The sequence below is a fragment of the Tasmannia lanceolata genome, unplaced genomic scaffold (assembly GCF_043159265.1).
Source record: "Tasmannia lanceolata isolate RefF3 unplaced genomic scaffold, GAP_Taslan_0.1 ptg000007l, whole genome shotgun sequence".
In the NCBI taxonomy this organism is placed as follows: domain Eukaryota; kingdom Viridiplantae; phylum Streptophyta; class Magnoliopsida; order Canellales; family Winteraceae; genus Tasmannia; species Tasmannia lanceolata.
The window spans coordinates 17,783,469-17,809,616 of record NW_027518684.1 but is presented as its reverse complement, the minus strand read 5'-3'; the positions used below and the strand labels follow the sequence as shown (position 1 = coordinate 17,809,616).

The window sequence follows — 26,148 nt, the reverse complement described above, 5'->3', positions numbered from 1 at the left end:
GCAAAATCTCAATTGCATTTTCGTTCATCTAGTGTATGGACAAATAATCTAGGGTCCTTATCATTGAAGAAACAATAAGAGGAAACTTTCATGATAGAACCAATGGAATCTCCTGTCAAACAATGTAATTGATCTTTCCATTAGAATTACGTACATTGTACCAAAGCAGTTTATGGGCCAATAGGTTCTTTCTGGCAGATAGTATGAACTTCCAGTAGATAGTACAACCGAATATTCTAATATTACAGATACCTAGAGAACAACATGATTAAAAAGATGCATTTCTATCCAGAGTGGTTGCAAGCACAGAAGAAGAAGCCAACCATTCTAGTTGTGATCAAATGTCCGCCTCCCGATCTATCAACCCACCTTAATCATAGAATTTTATTGAGATTTATCTTTAAACCCCCAACTAGTTTGGGACAAAGGCTTAGTTGAGTTGAGTTTGAGTTGTATTTATCTTTAAACGTACCATGTAAAACAAATATCAGTTATAACAAACACTCAAAAACGAGCAATTGTATGACATTGTTTTAGTAGATGGACAGGACTATAACAGAAATCATGAGATGGATGACATAAAAGAGAAGAGAGAAAGATGGAAATGTTGCCTTAGGATTCAAATGATCCCTAGCCACATTATATTATAATGATGAGAACAAATAACAACCAAGGGAACCCTAAGGGCAATACCAAAATAGTTAACCAACTAAGTGCAAAAGGGGGAAAGATGCAAACTATAAAAAACACAATACTCCCCATCAAGCGGAGCAAAGATGTCATACATGCCCAGCTTGACTAGTCACCCGAAGAAATGAACATCCCAAAACCTTGGTGAGATCTGCCAGCTACTGAGAAGATAGGACTAATGGAGTAGAGATAATGTTGGCCAGAACCATCTCTCACACAAATGAATGTCAATCTCGATGTGGTCAGTACTCACATGAAGCACAAAATAAGAAGAAATATGGATGGCAGTCAAGTTGTCATAGTGGAGGGAAGTAGGAGAATAAGGAAAACCATGTTTTAACAAAAGAGACTGCAACCACATAATCTCACAGGTGCCACGGGCCATGGCCCAGTACTCTGCTTCGGTGCTGGAACAGGAGGAGACAACTGCCATTTTTTTACGCTTCGAGATGATTAACTTTCCTCCCATGAAGTTACAATCTCCAGAAGTAGAATGTAGATGGGTGGCTGCCCGAACCAAATGAGCATCGTAATAACCAGAGATAGAAAGTTGTCCATTCCAGAAGTATTGAAGACCACTTACACCAGAGGACTTTAGATAGTGGGAGATATGATGAATGGAAGCCAGATGCAGAGCATGAAGAAACTGGCCGCTAACACTTACAACAAATTTGAGATCTGGTCAAATGTTGGTTAAATATATTAACCAGCTTAACAGACACTAGTACGTGAAATGATCAGGGAGAAGCTCCCCCTATTGGAATGGAAGGAATGTTTCGATTCCACTGGGTAGCTAGAGGGACGACATCTCAACATACGGGTGTCCTGAGGAAGATCAAGCACATATCGGTGCTGAGAGAAAACAGTACACTAAGGGGAGCGGGCAACATCAATGCCTAGAATGTATCGGACTTTACACCAAAGACACTTCCCATATCAGACTTTACCTTCAGAGATAAAGCCGTGGTCATCACCAGTGGTGACAATATCATCAACGGTAAATTAGAGCTACAGTCGGCCTAGATGATCGAGATTGGATGAACACATCTTCACAGAACTGACAACAAAGGAAACCCATGGCGAGCATGACACACCTAAAGCTAAACCCATGCATGAGGAGATTGTTTGAGCTCATATATCGAGCTGAGAAGGCAGCATATCTTCCCAGTCTCCCCCTGCATATGAATCCCTGGGGCATTAAAGCGTATGCATGTATACTTCCAATCAAGTCACAATGAAGAAATAGAATCTTAATGTCAAGTTGATGGAGAAGAGAATAACGATAAACTACAATGGAAAGAATCACACGAACGAAAAAAGCTTAGCCATCGGAGCAAATGAGGAACTGACGTACAAGCCACATGTTTGGGTAAACCCCTTCGCAACCAGTCAAGCTTTGTACTGTTCAATAGAGCAATATGCCTAGTGTTTCATGGTGAATACCCAGTTCTGCCCAACAACACGCTTAACAAGAGGTAAGGGAACAAGTTCCCAACCGTTGCTCTTCCGACGAGCAGCTACTCTGTCATCCATCGCAGCTCGCCAGATGGGGTGGTTGATAGTGATCACGAATAAAACAAGGAACCTGATTAAACAAGACAGCCGATGTTAAAGCACGATACAAAGGGAATAATGCTTGATATGACACAACATAGAAATGGAGTGAGCAGTTGTACAAGTCATTATACCTTTGGGAAGGGAGAGAAGTAAATTAGAGGTTTCATACGGAGGTACATCAGTGGTATTAAGTTTGTATGCATAACATTTTTTAGAATTTTCAATTGAATACAACAGAATGGGGGAGTTTGCACGACAACAAGCATCCATAATTACAAAGGATAGCAATGGTTCTGTTGAGCCAAACATGCTCATAATCAAGATTTGGGCACAATTAGAGGACATTTGCTCAGTCCATACAAAGAGAAATAGGCTTCTAGCAGAGAAGATGGATAAACATGCATATGTCCATTAGAATTTCAGAACGTGTGAACGAAATCTTATAAGGGCGAACATTTAGAAGCACAAAGCGGGGGCGGGGGCGGGGGCGGGGGCGGGGAATCGTGGGAATCAAGAGGAGTCTAAGGTTGGGAGCGTCGTGGGAGCGTTTATGTAATATTTTCTTTATATGATTTTCAAAATTCAAGTACATTAAAAACAGTAATCCGAACACAAAGTATGACTACAACGAGGGCTGACCATTATGCATATCAGTCTACAAGGGCCATGCACACAGTGTGTCGAGGGGTTTACTTGAGAGTAAAAGTGTGGAAGGATGCTGATTGGGCAAGGTATGTGTTATAGAATTGCACACTAATAGGGAAAATCCTAGTAATTTGGTGAAGCAAGAAACAGTTAGTTGTGACGTGTGTCTAGATATATTGCAGAAGAGGAGTTTAGGTCCATGGAACATAGTACGTGTGAGTTACTATGGTTACAAATATTGTTACTGTTAAAATATAAAAGATAAATAATGCCTTTCTCCAAAAGCTTAAGCTATTGGAGAAGTCGGTAAGTTAACATGGTATCAGAGCCAAAGGTCTCGAGTTCAAACCTCCCGGATAGCAAAAATTTGCATACGATGGTCGGCCCAAAATGGGACCACATGTGCCACGTGTTTGCCAAGTGGGCCACACGTGCGGGGGAGTGTTAAAGTATAAAAGATAAATAACGCCTTTCTCCAAAAGCTTAAGCTTTTGGAGAAGTTGGTAAGTTAACAGTTACAATAGTTGCGGTATCCAGTTCAAAATCCTATGGAACTTGTATTGTGACAACAAGGCATCCATTAACATTGCGTATAACTCAGTTCAACATGATAGGACAAAACATATTGAAGTGGATCAGCACATCAAAAATGAGAAACTAGTTTCTAGAGTGATTTGTATGCCCTATGTAAACTATGAATCAACAATTGGATATCTTATATAAGGCTATCAGCAAAAGAAAACATGAGAAAATTGTAAGCAAGTTGGGTATGAGTGAGATCTACTCACTAGCTTGAGTAATAACCCCAATTTACGAGGGTATTTTAGTCTTTTTCTTATTATTATAATTAATGGATCATTAGGGATTGAGCGTAACTCACATTTTCCTTTCTCCCCAACTCCTGCATCTTTCTTTCCTTTTATCTCTTTTCTCTATGTCTACTATCTCCATTTTATCTTTCTTTGATAGAGTTTTTAAACTAGAGACTCCGTCTCTTCCTTTCTTCACATCCCCATCGACTTGTTCTCCGAAGAAGACAGCACATCTTCAAAAGACATTCTGGTTCAGTCGCGGGTCACCTGCTTACCCATGAATCCCATCTAGGAAAAGTTCAGATAGATAGTGAGGGAGCCCAAGACATATCCACTCATATAGACAGTGAGGGTGTTCCATCAGGTTGAACATTTCTCTACTCTTGTTGGAAAAATATGCTCTATGGTGACCTGGTTTTGAGTCTTTCCCAAGAGCAGCCAATATAATTGTCCAGTCCCCTCCATTTCAGGAATCTCTATAAATGAGAGCTTCAAGTGAATAATTCCATTTCACTAGCTATCCTCGAAGAGGAAATTATTTGTAATAAGGATTACAAAGAAGAGATAGTTATTGGCAATCAGAGAGTTTTACCGTATGGGAACTAAATGATAGAAAGTGGAATATGTAAACAGACTAAGATGCTACGTATAAGTTTCCATGATAGAAAGATAAAAAATTTGAAAAATCATTACAAAAAGCAAACAAAAGAATGGTATGCAAGAGAATATATGTAATAACACATTACACACCAGTAGATCACATTCTTGAAGCTACAAAAATGCCATATGCACATATAGAACTAACCATAGCTATAAGAATCTTCATCAGCTTGGAGGACTGGGATTAACATCATCCCATCATTGTATTAGTATACTTTGACTCTAGTGGATATTTGAAGGAAGGGTGTATTCACATCTCACAGTTCAGTGCAAATGATGATGTTCTAAGTTCTAACAGTTTTTTAACATAAAGATATCAAAGTGCTCATGGAATATAGTTAAGGTTTACAAAACAACTTTTTAGTGAATCAGTTAACACAGGATGCAAACCTTTCATCTGTTGTTGGATAAAAGCCTCCCCTATTTCAATAAAAAGGGGATCAGATGGATCAAGAAGGAAGGTACAGCACCACCGAGGATCACCATTAACAGTGTTCCTAACATGGAAGAAAAATGAATTACCAACTACCTCTAACTCATGAATAAAGAAATGATTCAGCGATATGTCGCAAACTAAATTTCGAGAAGATATAATGTAATGAACCAGACCAAAAAATTGAAGTGGGGTTGTAATGGCGGGTGCCAATTAGAGACTATTATAAAATAAATCAAAATAAAAAAATAAATCGTGAAATTTAGGAGAAAACTCGAGAAACAATAGATATGAAGAATATTTCAGATCAGATAATGACCTATTTATTATTTCTTATCCATTAAGAGTTAATCGTGCAAACTGCCATTAAAAAAAAAGAGTTATCATGCAAAGAGAATGTGAGTGCTTGATTTTAGGGGAAATACAAATTCACTGATTGACACTCTGATCATTCAACTAAACAAAGGATACTATAAGGAGAGTAGAATCTAGGTGTAATGTAAGGATAAATTATGCAGTTTATCAAAATAATATGTGAAACAAAAACTAGAAACTTAGATCACCAGCATACCATTACATACTTCTAACAGAAAATCATGAATGAACATTAAAACATTTTAACAATAAATAGAATCAAAAATAATAATAATAATGAAGGAAAGTACCAGTCACCCAGTCTTGTTATAATGGAAGAAGGGAATTTGTCTTTCAATGCTGCTGGAACATTCCCAGAGAATGATGGAAGTACTGACAGTCACCACAATAGCATGTTAGAAAATAGGCAGATATCAGTTTGATAAGGAAAATTAACAGAAATATTAAAATAACCAATTTAAATCTCTATAGAAAAAATGACTAACATCTGAAAACCAAAAACCCACATGAAGACGATGGCAAATCAAGTGGAATATAATTGTCACTAAAGACCAAAGACATTACTAAGCACATGATATATCTCCACCATCGAAACTTAATCAGACATCTCAAAATTGAGCAGTTGTGTCTTCATGCGGAATGTCAACTGCCCTTGTGTGGAGTCTGGAGGTTACAAATTTGCTACATCAAACTGTGGTTGTATTGCGTTCGTGGATAGTTAGTGTACTATGCTGCTTCCCGAATGTACTGCCTTCATGTGGAATTTCTGACGCCTTGGTTTGCTATTCAAGTAGTGGAGGTTGGTTTCTTATCATTACTGCTCTATATTTTGTTACACCTGCATATCCATTCCTGTCCTACTCTCTGAATATAGAACAGCAGGGAAGCTATGTTCTTTGATAGTGATAAAGAGGCATGGAAACTGTACATGAGCGGATGAGCATATATTCCTCTAGTGCTAATATATCTTGTGTATATGAGCTATTTGGTAACCCCCACGCCCTCCCTCTCTCTCTATCTGTTCATGTGTCTGTGTGTGTGCGCACCTGTGCATCCGAAAGGATTTATTTATTTATGAAGGGTTGTTATCGTACTTGTTTCTATTTTTTGACGTTGCTACTGTCCTTTGAAGTTGTCTCGGTCTGTCTTTGACATATTCTTTAGGATTTCTACATGAAAAACTTCTTATTCTTTGATTTGGATGTTTGTTTGTCTTATTAAATGTCTGTTACGAAATATCTTGACTCGTCCAAGCCACCACGTTGACCCCACCATGTCATATCCGAGAACTTGATCGAGTGGAGACCGAGTCCCGAATTTTCCATCCTTGAACAAGATGTGTTCATATTAAGCAAATCAAACCAGACATTTAATAATCGTTGGGATAAGTTCGGAAAGCCAACACAGGGCAGTCATTTTTCCTATATATTGCACAGATCATACCAGACATTTGATAAGCGTTGGGATAAGTTCGGAAAATCAACACAGGGGAGTCATTTCTCCTATATAGATGATGGGGAAATACTTCTTGGGATGCTCCCATTGATAATCAGAAACAAAGTACTCCTGCTCATGATTCAATTGTTATCCAACATGAGGCGTATGAAAAGCTTGTTAATGAGAAGAGTATGAAAAGCTATTTAAAATCTGCCATTAAAAAAAAGCTTGTTAGGGTCATTGATTCAGGAATCTCTGACTGAAGTGAGTAGACAGTAGTCTAATTATTTGATAAGTCGTTATTAAATTTCTCTGTTCCTTTAGCTTATGAATAATTAGCTCCCGTGGCTGGTCAAGGAATGGTGTCTCCTACCAAGTAGTATTTTTTATCCTCAATCTTACATGTTCCAAAGTTCTTCTTTAATTTATTGTCTATAAGTAAACTACGTCTCTCTATTGTTATACAGCATTCCTCCCCTCGTCTTGTGTGTTAGGAACTAAATACAAAGAGGGCGATGGTGGCAGGCTTTACTCTGATGAACTCTACTATCTGGATTGTAGTATGGGAACTGTTGCTCTGGTTCTGCCATCTACGCTCAGCTTAGACATCCATGTCCCGGATGGGGAAACCCAAGGGAAATTAACCAAATCTTTTTATTGCATGAGAAGATGCATAAGTTTATCCAAAATATGCAATAAAAAGGTAATCATTCTAAATTTAGAAGACAAATATTAATAGGCAAAGTGGTACAGATTTACGAATGTACGATTATATTAGGATATACCAAAAACTAAGATTTAAGTGAGGAAAAGAGTAATTATTTTAAAGGACAGACAAACAATGGATTCAACCAAAGAGATTCCAATAATAAAGTTTCTTGATGTATTAGGATGAAGAAAAGAAAAAAAATCCCATAGAGCGATGGTAAAGGTTTGAAAAAGTACATTTTACGCATTGCTACTAGATAACAAAAATTCATTCTTATGCAAAAAAGAAATATAAATGGAAATCTGTTCTAAATGCACGCTTGACATTAAAAATTTAGGTTAACAATTCAAGTACCAACAAATTAATATTCCATTTCAATTTTCAATAGTGTTTGATGTGTTAAATAGATATGAAAAGAATAAGCGTGAAATCTCTCCAAGAAACTATGTTAAAATGGAATTATACCTGGAGTCATGCCAAGCTCTATCATACGAGATAGGATAAGCTTCTGTAGAGCCAATTGTTGATCCAACCAACTTTGACGAAGTGGTCCGCCCCAACTGCAAGAAATTATTTCAAAGACAAAAAATGTGGATCATGGCAATTCCATCTTATATGTAACTCTTTTGATTCAAATAAAGTATGGTTGTGTTCCTCTATGGAATAAATGCATAAAAATCAAGAAAGTACTATAGCCATGCATTTATTAATAAACTATTAAAACTACATATAAGATGTCATATTCGTAGAAAAAGTCATGTCTTTATACTTTCATTTATAAAAAAAAAGTCTTTATAGACACGGATTTGTGTGTCGAGTATCGACACAGATACGAGATATCTAATATCGCAACCCCTAAAAATCTAGAAACGGGGACACGCCTGTACGCGTACTACAATATAAAATTAATGATTACTAATCATAATTTGCAACAAATAAATAAGGTATTCATTTAAAAAACTAATAAATCTTATGATTAAACAACTATAAGTCTCAAAGTAACATAAGATAATCAATAGCAGTGCATTCATCAATCTAATCTAGTTCTCTTCAATCACCAATATGCATCGAAAAATAAAGACTAATAGGAACAAATATAATATTGGAAAAGTGTTTGTTTAGTATTTTAGGTTTAAGGGCGGATAACAACAAATATTAATTAAAGAAAAGTAAATATTAACATAAGAGTTAATGATAAAAAAAAGGAGGTAAAAACAATATTCGATAGTATTTCACTTGATTTGATACAATAATGTCTCAATGTGCCCGCATTAAGTCCGAAAGTTCTAGCATATGTTCACAAGTGTCGATATGTGTTGACAATTGACATGTGTGTCGGAGGCAACATGTTTCAACTCCTATGTTTGCTGAAAATTCGATGTGTTGGCTAAATCATAGGAAAAAACTAAGCTATACCGCTACAAGACCCTCAACCAAAGTCCCTGTTTGGATTGCAAGAATTTTTTTGAAAATTTTTGTAAAGGGAGAAATTTTCAGAAATCTCCTATTTTCCAACTGTTAAGTTACAAATGAAAAAGATAGATTCACCAGTGTGGTACAAGTTTTATTTAGAGAGGCCTTCAATTTAAGATAACTTATCTCTAAATAAATTATAACCATATCATTTCTCTATAAATCGTTGAAAGGAAACATTTTTTTTCCAAGAATAAAAATTTCTTCTGGAAATGTTTTTCCTGCAATCAAAACAGGCAGTAAAGGAAGCAGGGCAACATCTATAGATAAGATTTTCAAAATTCTCCAAGGAGTGTGTCTGACTATGAGCAATATATGTGCATTATAGTAGCCACCACTTTCTCACCAAGCCAAGTCAGGTAAATAGTTTCATTACCTATATGTATGCTGAACTGCCCGACATCAAAATCAAAAACTCCAGCAGATGCTCACAAGGAGCTTAAGTTTCTAGCTCAGCTGTTGTTGTCACGGTCTCATTCGCATCCACAATGGAACGTTTGTTACATTCAATAGGTATTGGTTCCTTGGATCTTTCCCTTATAATATTGAATGAGGCATCCCTGACTAGACCCAAATTAGAAAAATACGCTCCATCAAAATCATGGTTAAACCAACCTTCATGAGGAAATTGTTGTTAGATTGTAGTACATTGTGTTCTAAACTATTGGAGATGCTCCTAATTGGACGATCGTGATTTGGATTATACATAGAATCTTTACTATGGTGACTGATTTCCTACACTTAGATATTCCTCACATCCAACATTTTAGGTCATATCTGCCCCTTAATCAAATTCATATGGTGCACCACTCTGCAAGTTCCAAAGGGTGCCAGGGAAACAAATCATTCAAAGAGGCCACCGACTCATGGCCAACCCATGTTTTTCTAGAAAATGAGCAATCCATGAATAGGTAAATGGTGGATTTATCTTAGTGTACATGTAATAGTCTGCAATCTCTAGCAAAGATGCTAGAAAATCATATCACAATAGTCTATGTGCAATTGCTGACCTTGGTAAAATCTTGATATTGAAAGCATGACACAACTTCTCTAGTCTAGCAATAGAAATGTTGTATATATTGTTAATTCCATTTGAGTGAAGGAGCCATTACTTGAGAATTCACGTTATGGGCATGGTTTTAAAATTCCACGGAAACCGACACGAAAAGGCCAAAATGTTTTTGTTTCCATCCACACCGAAACCGAAAACGAAACAACAAAAATGCAAAAACCAAGATCGTGTGTAAAAGTGGTATACTGTATGCTATCTTAGTATGTATTACATATAGATTTATATGAATTGCATGCGAAATGTGGTGCATATATTATGAATAAATATTTATACGAATTACATGTGAAATTTGGTATGTGCTAAATTATCAGACATGACAATGCCTGTCACGAGGTGTACGATGTTTTTAAACCATTATGGATGGTTGCCTTGCTTATGTGATGGTTTCTAAGTGTGTAGTTGTAGTTGTACTTATTCTAGCATTTCCTGAAGTTTTATCTTTAAATTCTAACATTTCCATATATTTCCATATGTTTCTGGATTTTACAGGATTTCTACCAAAATTTCTAACCAAAACTGAAATGTTTCCATTTCTGCGGCAACCAAAACCAAAACTGAAATCGAAATTTAGAAACTTGCTTACGGGTCAAAGCCACTTCTTAAGGAATCACTGTATGAGAACAGGGGAATGGATGAGTCCACGGTATCTGATCTATCAACTCTTATTGAATGAAGCAAAGTGCACTGATGCTTCCAATGAGACCTCGACATTCAGTTCCAAGAAGAGTTAATAGATCAGACTTGAGTCTATCCATTAAACTTGAGTTTCACAGAATAAATCCACTTGCTTCTAATGACATACTTCAAGTGGACATGGAACCAAGTCCCAAGTGTAACTTTCATGGAGAGCACCAAAATTTTATCCATTAAGGATTACCAAAAGCTGGAAAATTCATTTTCGATGGTCGGAAAATGAATTGGTGAAGGGATGAGTGCATGGTATCAGATCTATCAACTCTAATTGAATGAACCAAAGTGCACTGATGCTTCTAATGAGACCTCGACATTCAGTTCCCATGACATTCAGTTCCAAGAAGAGTTGATAGATCAGACTTGAATCTATCCATTAAACTTGAGTTTCACAGAATAAATCCACTTGCTTCTAATGACATGCTTCAAGTGGACATGGAACCAAGTCCCAAGTGTAACTTTCATGGAGCGCACCAAAATTTTATCCATTAAGGATTACCAAAAGCTGGAAAATTCATTTTCCATGGTTGGCACAACCGATAAGAGATCTACCCATTTAGTGCATTGAAAGGATATCAGCCAATCTATCTATTGTTCATGCAGCTATCTACAAATTCAGCTTGGGCATGTTGTTGGTCCCGCAACTAATTTCATCACTACATAAACACCATAGAAGATTCCAACAGTCCAATTTAACACTTCTGATTGTCCATCTGTCTCTGGATATTAAGCGTCATTACAGTTTCATAAAAAAAATACACAAGGGATTCCATGTCATGGTCAAGCAACAGTCTTTGGTACACATGTAGCGGCACTACCTTCCTAAAGAAGAGGTTGGCAACACGGTTTTAAATTTCAGCCGAAATACCAAAATTTCCACCGAAATCTCAGATTTCAACCGGGACTGAAACCTAAATTTATACCGAAATTTTTAATCTACACCGAAATTTCAGTTTCGGCTGAGGCCGAAATCAAAACTGAAACTGAAATTTCAAACCTTGGTTGGCAATCATGAATGTGTCAGAAGTCATCTGGTACAGGAGAAAATATGCCATCTTGGAGAACCTATCAACCACTACAAAGATGGGATTCATTGCTTGTTGAGTCCTCAAAAGTCCTAACCCGAGTATATTAAGATATCCACCCAATACCCAAAAGGAACATGCAATGATGCCTACAACCCCGTTTTATGTGCCTGGCTAATAGAGGCATGGCATGTCATTCAACACTGAATTTGCACTTGTGATGTCATATAGTATATGACGCCATTGTATCACTCCTCAACCAATGTGTGGGACTTGTCTCTGCCAAATTGTCCTCAAGCCCATCACCATGAAGCTCCAAGATACTATGATCTCCAAGCGATGTGACAACCATTATAAAAGTCAAAACTAACCTCCAGCATTTGTCTCGTAGATCTACAAAAATCTCATCGGTACCATAAAGATCCTTGACAATGTTGAATCCATTTCTCTACTAAACAAGAAAAAAGGCTATGGTCCACATTCATAAAGAAATTCACCATAAATTAGATGGTTAAGAAATTCAAACAGAAAAGAATGTTGGGGTACAGCCTGTCCATAGCAGGTCCCAATAGATGAATTGTTTGAATAATTGAATATGTATGCTCCAGTTGTACATTTTCCTGCTAATATACTTTTTGAGGTTTTCTTATGTCCATGCATGCCATATTCTACAGCAGTCATCCCCTAAAGACCCAAGTCAGAAACAAACTTAAAGTTAAACAAGAACTGCAGTCCATGTACTAATTTATTACTCGGTCAGAAGAAATTAAGACTGGGACAATGCTGGTGGCACCTTTGTAACCTGTTGATATACTTTTAATTGACGTTAATCTGTCTACTACAAGTTTCTTGAGTTTTCTTCATGTAGGTTCCCTTTTGGTCAATAGTTTGTGATTGAGTTAATTTATGATTTACTAGTGACTCCTAGAAAAGAATTGCCTACTCAATTTCAGGTTTGAGCTATCTACTCCATAACCTACAACTCCAGGTGACATTTAGAATTTGAATTTATGATTTACTAGTGACTCCTAAAGAAGAATTGCAAACTCAGCTTCAGGTTTGAGGCTACAACCCCAAGTGAAATGCAGAATTTGTTCATAATTTTATCTTCCAATAAATAGGCTTGGATTGAACCTACAATCTCATGGTTGCGATCATGGTTTTAAATTTCGGCCGAAATCCAAAATTTCGGTCTGAAATTTCAGATTTCGGTTTGAACCGAAACAGAAATTTTGGATTTACCAAATTTCGAGCGAATTTCGGCCAAAATTTTTACAAATTGAAATTTTTTTTGAGAAAATATATTATTTTTCCAAAATTAAATAATAAATTAATACCTTTTTTTTTACCGGATTTTGGCCGAAATTTCAGGATTTCGACCGAAATTTTGGCTTCGGCACCAACACCAAAATTAAAATCCATAGTTGTGATACATGCTCAAGCCCCCACGTCGAATTTCATTGCCGATAATAGAATGTCAAAAGCATCTTTTCTGAGGGCGAAAAGATGACATTTTCCAATGTCTGATACATACAATTAAATATGATACAGAAAAAATGAATTTATGCTACTACCTTCCCAATTAAAACAATAGGAAAGAAAAAATTGACGTGTATAAGCAGCTCCAGTCTGTAATATCACCTTAACATACCCATGTAAATTCCCCATGCGAGCCCAAGCAAGGAAGGCTGGTCCACCAAAGAAGTCATTCAAATCGTCCTTGCTGATATTGAAATTCTGTCAGCAAAAGGACATAATCAGCAAACAAACTAAGCCCTGGATATTAAAAATCAAATGTGTATATAGATTTTTTGAATGTAACACAAGACTGGGATCATTATATACCTTAATGGAAAAAAGAAGACCATCAATCACACCAAAATTACATCACATTGAAGCTACTATATAATAATTTAGTACGCTATTCGAAAAAATAGAATAAGTTAGTGTAATAAATTCTTTTTCTTCTCTTCTTTTAATGACAGGATTTAGTTAAAATAAAAAAAGAAAATACTATGGAAAAATTCCAAGACCTCATGAGTTACTACGGTAAATTCTCACATGCAGATATGAAGTTTGTACTGGGAATAAGTAGAGGCAAAATAAAGTAGCATCAATCAAATTTTGTTCTCTACTACAAATAGACTAAAAACAACTTGCATAATCAATCTTTTTAGTAGCATGTTTGGCACCTACAAAGTACCATATGGAAGTTTTTCCCCTGGAACTTGATATTTGATTTTTGTTTTGAAACAGAGCTGGAAAGGTCTACTATCAAACCAACGAGGCAAGAAGAAAAAAATATCTTCATCTAAATCATGCCAAGATACGCATAGAAAGCAATGAGAATACACCAAGCTTTGATGTATGCAACAGAACTGCATCTGTTACAAGTGGAAACTGTGTAAGAACACAAATGTATCCACAAAGTCCCACATACATATGTCCATGGATGTTTGTATGCATAAATACCAATTGCATCATCACAGTGCCATCTCACTAGCACAGTTGTACAAATCTGTGACGACCCATGGTATCTCAAATATTGTCAAGAAAGAAAACAAGCAACAATAAAAAAAAACCACACCGTATGGACCATCAGATCAAGTCAAACATTTTGTACAAGCAGCAATTGTTTATCAAGTCATAGAATTGGCATAAAAAGGACTGATGTGCCACTACATTTCTCTATGATTAACAATGTAGATACCTTTTATAAAACAAAGATGTGACTTTAGGAACTAAGCATATGATAATTAAAAATCCAGACATCCAAAAGGTTAGTACATGAAAAAGTAAAATCATTTTTCAATTCATGCAATGGAAAAAAAGTTCAACTCAAGTGCAATCGCTGCAGAGAAACGTGATATAATGAACAACAATTCAGTTTAGTTATGTGATTTGAGCACAGAAAATTGTGGAATACTCATTTCACCTTAAAAACCTTTTGCCAAATGGCCTCTTGACCTGTAAATGCCAATGGCAAGTTAACCCCTTGAAGAGCCATCCAATCAATCTCTTTCTCCCATCTTCCCCAATCCCACCAAACAAAAGAATCTGTAAAACATTTAATACCAGCCTATCAACAAGTTGAGCTGCATAAACTGATGACTTAGGGAAATGATCAATATAATGAAGATATCAGAAAACACAACATGACTACAAAGAGAATTCCTACTATTAAGTTACGGAATGAGTAGATCAAAATCCCAAAAGATGACTACACCATGGAAAATAAGTGAAACCAAAACTCACATTTAGGTATCACTATTAAACAATTAAGCTTGACAGCTAAATTTATTAAATAATCAGCAATATTTTCTACCTTCAAATTAATATATAAGTGGTTGCTATTCAAGAGAGAATATAACTGCAATTTTTCGTCTTCTGTCTAACCCTTCGTGAAGGCTATTAATGTAATTTTCCTGTATGTTGCAATAACAAAAGATCTCTCCCATGTTGGGAATACTCATAATTTTAGAAATACCCCAAGTAACCCTCACTGTGAAAGTCATTTTATGAGGAGGGGAGGGGTATTTTTTTCAAAACAATAATAAAGATTAGGGCTTCTTAAGTTTTGGTATATGTATACTAATCTTAAACAAATCTTCTCTAGAAGAAACTCTAAACCTAAGAGGAGAGACTGCAGATGAGAACCAAGGGCTGCCGGACATCGTTTCGAACACCGGAGACATCAATTCGAGGTAAGAATCCGTCTAGAGTTTAGCTTAACAATTTTTGGTTCAATAGAGTTGAGGAGACATAAACTAACAAACTAGTAATTGCTCCTCCATTCAAGCATTTTCTGCATATACCAACTATCATCATTTGTTGGACATAGGAGCAACCCATCTACATACCCTCACATCTCCTTCCACCACATTATAACTCCAATCACATACTCTGACATCTCAGATAGGTCTACTGAACGAGATGAAAGCAAATAATTATCCACATCCAGCTCTTTGACACTATTTTCTTCACAAGTAGTTCATTAAAATAAAATAAAAAACATAATAAACGCCCTAGAGAAGGTAAAGAAAAAAAAAGGGAAAAATATATAACCTAAGGACAAATCAAAACTTAGGCATCTATGTCAGATTGCATCATTACACAATACAACAAAATTAGCTAAGGAGAATTTCCTTCATTATGAATGGCAAAAATAACTCCATCTCTCTAAATATGCAAAATAAGACAAGGGAGGAAACAACGATTTCTTAAGCCAAAGACGACCAGCAATGAATCGCTTTGAACCCAGATTCACTCATATCCGCCGCACCCCACTTTTAGCAATAGATACTTCTACATAGCTTTAAACTCTGCATAGATGCTACTACGGTATCTTTCAAAATGTCTAGAATTGAGAACATTCGTATGCTCAGAACATCCAACACTAAATGGAATTATGGCAATGCTAGTAGAACCCACAGATGAAGGTTTATAGAGGTAATTGAAAGAGTACCATCAGCAGAGAAGGGCATCAATCAATCACCACAAAGAAATCAGAACTGATGGACATAAAGCAGCAAGTATTACTAGATGTTCTTCAGTTCAAAACCATGACCAAGGAGCCCATTTCAAGGTACACAAGCCTCAGAACAAACAATCATGTAACCATCGCATGAAGCATTCAAATATCGTTATCAAGCCAAGAAGCTTGGAATTGTGCCACATACTTCAATGGATCATAGAGAAAGAATTTTCATAAAAATATGGCTTTATCTTTTCAGGAAGGGAATTTCCTCTCCTTCCAAAACAGTAGTAGGTTGAAAGGATAGTATATTGCTGAAAAAAAATACATATGTGGGAAGGAAATCAATGAATAAAAATATTGAACAAAGTCCTAACCTTGACATCACAAAGAGTACACCCATTCAATCATTTGAAATCGTGTTGCCAAAGTAGCTCACAAATTATATTCTCATATGTGGTTGCTAATGAAAACCCATACAACACTCACACATAACAATGCAAAAATGCCGAGTGAATTTCACAATCTTTTCTCAAGAACTAACTTTTCTGATTCACACGGGATTCCACGTGCCCCATACTACTTGGGTCAGAGCGTAAGCTACTGACACTTTCAGCTACTGGACTCTAATCATCAGGGTTTAATATTTCTCCTATGCATAATCTATGTGATTATGTAGATGCATGAAATCCTAGATATCAAGTTTAAAACCATGGAAACTATAAATGAAACATGGTGGAAGAACAAGTATCAGTATTAACGCCCATAGGGCTTATGAGCACTTAAACATGTGCATGCTAAACGGATCTAGAAATTGGGCTTGAGCCCATATCCCAGTTGGAAAATCAAGTGTGACAACCACAAGGTTGTGGGTTCAAGCCAGCTAACCTATCAAAAATATCTAGAAATATAGTATATGGACAAACAGCGCAAAAGTACAGGAAAACCCTAATAGAACATGATAATCATATGGCATCAAATGTGAACTTGCATGTGCAGCTGCATTATTTCCATTATGGGTAAAAGGTTCCACGGTCCTTGATACTCTTGGAAACCATCTCAAATTGAAGTCTGTCATTCCCACTATGCAAGAATGGCCCCAAACGTAACCAATACAAGTACAAAATGGGGTTTCAAAAAATGCCAGGAGGGTCCCACCACCCCACACATGGGAGAAGCAGAAGTTCACAAGGATTACTGACGTTTTCTTGCATTTCAAATCCCGCTCCTTTAGACTTCCAAATTTTTTTATCAAAGCAACAAAAAGCTCTCAAACGGAAAACTTTATTATTGGGTAGTCACAATGCAAGGAAAAGTTTAAGCACAGATACAAGGTTCAGTACTTACAACTGGAAGTAACAACATTTTGATAATAGTTCCATGGAACTGGACGCTGAACCATAACCCCCTTATCCTCTACACGTGGAAGTGATCCTGGTCTGGGAATGGAAGATACTTGACTGCCACCAGTCTTGTCCCACGAAATATGAGCACCACACCAATACTTTAAATACCAGTGGAGACCAGATGCAATCTCAACTGCTGTAGTACCTTTTATCCTGGATGGAAAGGACATAACCGGTCAACCATTATGAAATACAAGGAAAATACAAACCAGAACTTTTCGAGTCTTATTCATCCATTCTGAACTAGAGTCCACCAATACTACCATACTAGGGAGGATTCAGAGGTATTCTAGATCTTCAAATGCAGGATAATTGATTATTCAGAGTTTTCCCATACAACATTATGAGATAGATATGTGGTAGAGGCCAAGGTTTTAAATGTCAGTTTCGGTGGCGGTTTTGGCCACCACTGAAACTGAAATATTTCAGTTTTGGTGGAAATTTCGGCCGAAATCATGTTAAACTTCGACAAAAATTTTGGTTTTTTTTTTTTTTTATTTCCACTGAAATTTCAGTAATTTCGGTTGAAATCTTTGCATTTCGGTAGAAATTTTGTAAATAAGGGTGAAAAACACTGAAATTTCAGATTTCGGTGAAATTTTGGGGAAATCATGTAAAAATCCGATTCAATGTACTTTTGGTTTCGGTCCAAACTGAAACCGAAATATTTCAGCCGAAATTTTGGATTTTGGCCGAAATTTAAAACTAAGGTAGAGGCTTAGCAACCAGCAGCATGCCAGCATGCAAGTAATGATAACCACCACTTAGGCAAGGATTCGGATGCATTATCATTAAACTTATGAATTCTACCACACTTAAACATATTTCAATTTGAAAATGCTTTGAAAACACATCTAGCAGATAGACACTTTTATGAACTATCGATCCAGATCTCATATTCAAGCCAAGAAAAGTCACCGAGCTACATCTGGACGAAAAAAACAGAAATTGGAAGCATTATTGTAAATATTCAGAATGTAATCTCTAGAAAATAGACATCAACCTACATTCAGCAAAACAAAACAGTGTTACAGATTACTGCAAAATGAAATTAATAAAAATTGTTTTCTTTCCGATATGAAAAAAGGTACATACATAATCTCTCGTCCTTTCTTGCTCGAGATATTAAAATTATTTATCAAGAAGCAACTGTATCCACCACAAAGACCCTGAAATTTTCAAACACAGATAATCAGTACAATAACAAGCACAAACATTTCGAAAATTGGAGGCGATGCAATCAAAGAATAACTGCTCTAACTATTTAAACTTTTCTAAGGTAACCTCTGAGATCCAGGCACAACTTCCGTTTCTGCCATAGAGACTTTTGCAATTTTTAGAATCATAATCTGCCTGAAGGCAAATATAAGGATTATGCATGTACAGGTTGAATATTTAAGATAAGAAAACAATGCAAAAAAGTCAAAAGTCAAAACTCAATTCAGATCAGAAACTTTTGACTTCTGAGTTTCTCTTTGCCAAGTCAATTCAATTGAAAAACGCACCCACTCGATAAATATTAGTATATAAGAAGAAAAAGAACAAGAATAGAGCTTGGTAAAAGGAGAAGAGAGAAGGAGAAAAAAAGAAGAGAAGAGGGGGAAGAGAAACATTGTGAGGTGAGAGAAGGATTCAATCAAGCCTCATGACTTTCCTCTTAAATTTATTAATTGCGTAAGAGAGACAATTACATTCTATGCCACTCATAAGTGAAAAAACAATAAAATGACTAATATACCCTTACATAATAAGTATAAAGATAAATCAATATAAATAAACTTGGATTTGGGTGCTCAACAATGTACATTATTCAGATTGCTCCATGAGGCACTGGTTGTGAATCCAACTGTAATTCTTTACAGATTTTGAAGGAATTTGACCAACATAATTAGATATCTTAATCAGCTGCCTTCTCCGCAATGAGTAGTGTCAAAACATGATAAATTTAGGAGATTATTAATAATCTTAATTCAATTACAGAGAGCCTGATGAGTGTTTATATAGAACACTTAAAAGATAAACATAGAAAGATAAGGAGAAAATGTATAAAGAAATAAAGATAGAATCTTTCTAATCTAACCTACTTTCCTAATCACTCTAGTTTATCTCTTCTAATCTACTTGCCTAATCTACCACCAAGACAATCCAAAGGTGAGATCTCCTGTACTCTAACATGCCCCCTCAAACATATGTGGATTGAAAAATCGACATACGATTGATTACAATAAATATCCCCGATAATAAATATAAAATTTTCCAATTTTGATGCACCCTGTTGAATATTGATGACCAATGTCCACTGAAGATGTTGGCTGATGTATGTTGCCAATGTTGCTAAAGATGATGATTCTGCCTGTTGTTGAAGAATGTGTCACTTGAAAGATGAGCTGCGAAGAGCCTCAACGGGCTTAATGGGACTACAATCAATGGGTGAGTCTTCATGGGCTGGTTTTGGGTACGGGTCCTAATGGAAATGGATCACATGGACCAATGCCACAATGGGAAAAAAACAAGCCCCGATGGGCAAGACATCATGGGTCGGCTTTCGGTACCGATCCTCATGAAATTAGACACCATAGGTCGACTTTTGGTACCAATCCTCATGGAATTTCAAATGAAATTACGCTCTTAGACATTCACCTCAATGAACCGAGGCACTTCAGCTGAGTAGAGCATTATTTCAGGCACGCAACTCAACTAAGGTACCTCAACTAAAATAAATGAAAGAAAATGTAAGGTTTAAAAAATAAGAGAAAATTGTATAGAGAAAGGAAATAAATAGAGGAGAAAGGGGCAACTAGCAGGTAGCAGCTAAGATAGGGCGACGAAATATCGACAGGAAAAGCACAAATTTATGAATTGTGAGAGTGCAAGATTTTCTTCTTTTTTCGGTGTATCCAATTGGGGATTTTACAAAGGACGATGAAAGGGGGATGTTTTTATGAGAATGAGGCGCTTTTAAAATGCAAAGAAAAAAAAAAGGAAATTTTAGAGATGGAAGGGGTGCCAATATCAAATTCAAGGGTATCATGCTAAGGACAAAGTGATGAGTATGTTAAGGACCAAGTGATGGGTGTAGGAATCAAAGATTGAGGGTGATGTTTGGCACGGCTTCTCTAAATGGCATTAAATGAGAATCAACAAGAACCACCTTCCCTCTTAAAAGTTAAAACCAAAGAAAAAGTAATGGGACGTGGCTCACGGTGATGAAAAGGAAAACCACGTGCTAGAGGAGAAAGCGTGCGGCTAAAGTTTCAGCCTTTCTTCTTTTTGCCATCATTTCTTCAATCATAACTCATGTGTAAGCCCAATGGTTCTACCTTGGCCAATTCCCATCTTGTTTTGATGATTCCAAACACAAGTGATTTTGTGTTGCTAATGAGTTTGCCCATGTAAATTGTAGATTTTGCAATACATTTGTTCAAGGAATGAAGGAAGCTTGGATCAAGGTGGTAGAGACTAATTGGAGTATCATCAAAGTGCAAATGCCTAAGAAGATCCAAGATGCAAAGATGGCTTGAAGTGTTGAAGTTCAAGAAAAGATCAAGTGTCACTTTAGAATGTAAATCCAATCCTTAGCTTTAGGGTTGTTTTGAGGCATGGCCAAGCATTAAAGAGGGTCCCAAAACATGATAATAAACAAGGAACAAGTGGTGGACAAAACACTCAAAAGATAGGAATTTAATTAGAATTAAATGTGCAAAAATTGGCAGGGCCGGTCGACCGGCCACCCCGATCGACCGAGAGTTGAACGCTATTGAAAAACAAAATGTCAAGTTTACACTAGCCTGGTCGATCGTAATAGGGCCTATGAAAAAACTAGCCGTTATGGCTACAACGGCAAGTTTTGGGGGAGTTCGCAGAATTTTAACCAAAATCCCATTAAAACGGCTAGGTTTGGTTTCTAACCCTATATAAGGGTCCGCCAACCTTTGAAACTTATCCAACTCACTCCCAAACATACTTGGAACACCCTAAGAGTGATTTTAGCTTAATTGTACCTCTCTTGACCATCAAAGCAAAAGGATTGGATCTAGGCTTCATTGTATATCTTCTTCAACATCTTGTAACCCTTGCAAAGGGATTTTTTTATTCTTTCTTTCTTCGAACATCATTGTAATGGGGCGAGTGTCCGGAGAAGCAAAGCCCTCTCTCCGTGGTGAAGGATCGCCACCAAGGTTAAAGCGATTGGATGTAAACGGCACGATCTTGCCAAAGTTAAGAAGGTCAAATAGTGGAAGCCATCGACATTTCTTAGTTGGTGGAGTGGAGCAGGCCTCTTGAGATAGAGGACCGAACAACTATATATCTTAGGTGCACTCTTTCTAACTCTATCTCCTTTACATTCTTGCACTTTTGATTTATCTTTTTGGGCTTAATTGTTAAAGTGATTGTCTTAAATTAATTTGGGTTGAAATTGGTTTAAGTTTTTCAAAAGGAATTTGATTTTGATAAACCCAATTCACAACCCTCTCTCTCTCTCTCTCTCTCTCTCTCTCTCTCTCTCTCTCTCTCTCTCTCTCTCTCTCTCTCTCTCTCTCTCTCTCTCTCTCTCTCTCTCTCTCTCTCTCTCTCTCTCTCTCTCTCTCTCTCTCTCTCTCTCGGGTTGCCATAGCATAGTTGGGACAATCCGATAGGGTACACATCACGCAAATGGAAGGAAATCTTCGTCGGCTGTGGCAACCAACAACCAATCTAGAGAAGGCGGTGATCGTGGTGAATCCAACGACGGCCAAAGTCGATACACCGGTCAGCAACAAAGCGCCTAGAGAGGCACGAGGTAAAGAAACGAGGGCAGTTGTGGATATCACTAGAGGCCTGGTGGACAGCTAGATCAGTCGTCCGAGGAAAGAAGGAAAGACGAGTGTTGTGCTCGAGCCGAGGTTGAATTTGTTGGGAAAGTTGCCTTTTTTTCATCGATTTGAGTTAGAAACAAGTGTTTTTTAGGTTTAGTAAAACATAAGATATAAAAGAGCAAGAGAGGCAGTTTTTCTCTTGGCGTGAGGCTCTTTGTGTAAGGCTCTTTGTGTGGTGGCTGCAAAGAGGAGGCGAGAGAGAGAGAAGAGAGAAAGGGAAGGGAGAAAGGCAGAGAAGAGTGCTTCTTCTCGGATTTTCCTCGTGTTTTTCTAGGATTTCTCTTGTGTACAGTCTTGGTTGAGAGGACAGGGAATGGGATACAAGTTTGTGGCTTATAGTTTTGTTTTCTCATAGTAAAGATCATGTTCTCGACTGTGGATGTAGGCATCTAGGACGAAACATGTAAAATCTCGGTGTTGATCTTGTGGCTTGTGTTTATTTTCTACTTTTCCGTTTATTTGTACACTATCGGATCAGATTTGCCAGGTGGATTTTCTCAACAAGTGGTATCAAAGCTCAGGTTGGAGCGATCGTCATTGGGCTACAGTTGGAAGGGTCTTAGGTATCGTGGTTGGATCATGGTTAGAGCGATCATTAGTGGTAGAAAGATTGTTCGAGAAATTCTCGATTGAGATGGACCTCCGCAACGAGAGTGATTTGAGATGGCGGTAAAATCAGTTTCTACCCAATTTAGCATCAATTGGTTAGATAGAAAGGTTAGATTCACCTTATGACAGATGAGGGTGAAGGACGTGTTGATCGAGTCGCGATGGATGATTCGATGGTGTGTAGATGGTACTTCAGAAGGCTGATGGTAGTTTGTGGTGATAGCGGACTGGTGGCAACATCAACAAAAAATCTTCATGTGGCTGGGAAACAAACTAAGGTGGAGATTGTTGGGAAAGTTGCCTTGTTTCCTGATTTTACGTGGTTAGGCCAAGATGCCTACACCCACAGGCGAGAACACGATCTTGACTACGAGAAAACAAAACTACAAGCCACAAGCCACAAGCCACAAACCCGTAACTCTTTCCCTGTCCTCTCAACCAAGGCCATACACAAGAGAAATCTGAGAAAAACCGTAGAGAAAAACTAGAGAAGAAGCACTCTTCTCTCTCTCTCTCTCTCTCTCTCTCTCTCTCTCTCTCTCTCTCTCTCTCTCTCACCTCTTCTCTGCAGCTGCTGCATAAATAGCCTCCTCTCGAGAGAAAAACTGCCTCTCTTGCCCTTTTATATCTTAGGTTTTACAAAACCTAAAAAACACTTGTTTCTAATTGTGGCTTATGTTTATTTTCTACTTTTTCGGTTATTTGTGCACGATCGAATCATATTTTCCCGACGGATTTTCTCAACAGGATCGGCCACTCTGATAACATGATAAATTTATGAGATTATTAATAATATTAACTGAATTACAGAGAGCCTAATGGATGTTTATATAGAACACTCAAAAGATAAACATAGAAAGATAGGGAGAAATTGTAGAAAGAAACAAAGATAGAATCCTTCTACTCTAACCTACTTTCCTAATCACTCTAGGCTACCTCTTCTAATCTACTTGCCTGATCTACCACCATGATGATCTAACGGTGAGATCTCTCGTACTCTAACAAAGCAAAATCTATGAGAGAATGCTGCGTACTATTCAGTTAGGTTGTAGGAGTTGTGAACAGAAAAAAGTAGATGAGTATATTGTGTTTTTTGAGTAAAAAACCAACCAAAAATCACACTAACTGGATTGTAAACAAAATTCACCAAAATAATTAGAAGGTTGAATCAGTTGTCTTGAGTAGATTGAGTTTTCCAAGTAGAAAACCAAACAAAAAACACACAAATTGGATAGTAGACAAAGCCCACCAGAAGAAACCCAATAATTGATTGATGGATCAAGACCCAGGAGTAGAGAATAATCCACAAGGGAAATTGTTAGGAACAGAAATCGGTTTGCAACGTGATTGATCTTCTTAGAGGGAAGATCAGCCTCTCGACCCACTTCGAGGGAAGGGTCAGTCCTCCTTTCTGTGCAAAAACCCAGTTTTGAGTTTGAAATTCTTCATTGATTCGAGAAAAAAAAATACTTTAAAAAAAAAAAACTACTTACATGTTATTTATACCAAACGGAAAACCCAATTGGCAGCCAACTGAACAATTCCTCCAAAACTCCTACACAAACAAATCTAGAAAATCCTAACCCTTATCTCTAAGAATACTACCCATGCCTAACAACTGAGAAAACAAACTTCAAAGGGTTTTGCTAGGGCACTAGTTAAACTGCATTGGAAACTTCATTTTACACATGTTTTGATTTTAAAAAAAAAAGCCAGAAAACAAGTGTAAAACTCTCAAAGCATGGGTAAAATGATTCCAAAATGAAGTTTCAATGCACCTTAGCAAAACCCGACTTCAAAAAGCTACAAAATCTAATAAACTAATTTATTCCACACCAAGTAATACCCATCTAGGCATGTAACAAAAAACCCAACAATCAATCGACTGGATAAATGGGTACCTTGGGAACAATTTTGAATTCGAAGCTGGATAAATGGGTTGGCAACAATCTCTTGAGAACCCCACGAGCAGCAGCCTCTTGTATGGAGGGAGAAGCTCGTTTACTTGCAAGCCTTCTCAGCACTGGTTCCATTCCTTCCATTTGACCAAAAGCAATTGGAAGTAAGAACCCATGAATCAGAAGAAGAAGAAGAAAGAGAAAAGGAGAAAACCCTTTCGCCATGCTCACAAAAGGGTGGGAAGTATCAAATTTCAATAACAAAACATGAATTTATGAAACAGAGGAAAGGTTATTCAAAACACAGTATCGGACAGAGGAGGAATCTCTAAGTAAAAAACAGAATATGTGCGGATTAAGTATGCTCTGTTGGATTTCTCGATCGATAATTGAAGTGGTTGTGTTGTTTTCTCTTTTGGCAATTTTTTTCTTCACCAACACTACGAGGACCCAATGGGACAAACAACATTCCACCTACCAGTCCACATGTGATGGTATGTGGTGTGGATAGAAGTGTTTTGGTTATGTTTGGCAGCAACGACGAGAACGAGTGGCTAGCAACAGTGGCATGTTAGACATTTTCCGAGTTGTTCCCATGTTTTGGAGTTGCCAAAACATGTGGCCTTGAATATTTAAGCAACATTTCTTCACTTAGGCTCTGTTCACTTCTGTTCTGTTTTCCCAAGAAAACAGCCTTTTTTTTTACCTGACAAGACCTTGACAAGAAAGAATTTCTGTGTTCACTTCTTTTCCAAGGAAAATATTATCAGACGTGGAAATGACGTGGAAATTGACATTTTCCTTGTTACTGGAGATTTGGTTTCCAATTAAATATATCGGAAAGAGGCTTTCCAAGGAAAACAAAACCTTTTTCTTGACAGTTTTCCTAGATTCCTTTTCCTTCTGCCATGTCACCTGGAAAGGAAAGGAAAACGAAACCCTTTCCTTTCTTTTCCGGGGAAAATAAGTGAACGGAGCCTTAGGGTTGAATCCTTAAGTTTAGAAACGTTTGGAGAGGGAAGTAACTCAAATTACACTTTTAATTGTAATTTGAGTGTAAAAGCCAAACGAATTTGGGGATTAAGACACCAACTTGAACTCTTGTTTAGTGGAAACATGTTGTATATTAGCTAATTAATTAATTAATCAATTAATTAATTAATATGATTAATTAATTATTTGTAGAAAGGTGAAGTTCTAATTTTGAGGAGATCTAAGAGGGAGAGATAAGAAACAGGACTAGTTCCTCCCCTTATAGGAAAAGGGGAAGAGAGAAATCACACTTTGACATTTTCTCCTTCCCCCCCCCTCTCTCTCTCTCTCTCTC

At 37.1% G+C, this 26,148-nt stretch overlaps 1 protein-coding gene across 3 annotated transcripts in view; it reads right to left on the bottom strand.

The window, feature by feature from the left end:
* CYL1 (alpha-N-acetylglucosaminidase family / NAGLU family) overlaps positions 1–25,295 on the bottom strand; it is a 74,718-nt gene extending 49,423 nt beyond the window's left edge. For 2 of the 3 annotated variants that reach the window (XM_077385588.1, XM_077385587.1), the window contains exons 1-8: positions 24,825–25,295; positions 18,554–18,627; positions 17,400–17,611; positions 14,514–14,635; positions 13,230–13,315; positions 7,784–7,878; positions 5,463–5,544; positions 4,755–4,861 (exon numbers count right to left, since the gene is read on the bottom strand). In XM_077385588.1, the coding sequence (XP_077241703.1) occupies positions 4,755–4,861; positions 5,463–5,544; positions 7,784–7,878; positions 13,230–13,315; positions 14,514–14,635; positions 17,400–17,611; positions 18,554–18,627; positions 24,825–25,046 (1,000 nt within the window). In that variant the 5' untranslated portion in view covers positions 25,047–25,295. The remainder of the gene's footprint in view (positions 1–4,754; positions 4,862–5,462; positions 5,545–7,783; positions 7,879–13,229; positions 13,316–14,513; positions 14,636–17,399; positions 17,612–18,553; positions 18,628–24,824) is intronic. The other variant, XM_077385586.1, reaches the window with a different exon arrangement.
* Positions 25,296–26,148: the final 853 nt, after the last annotated feature.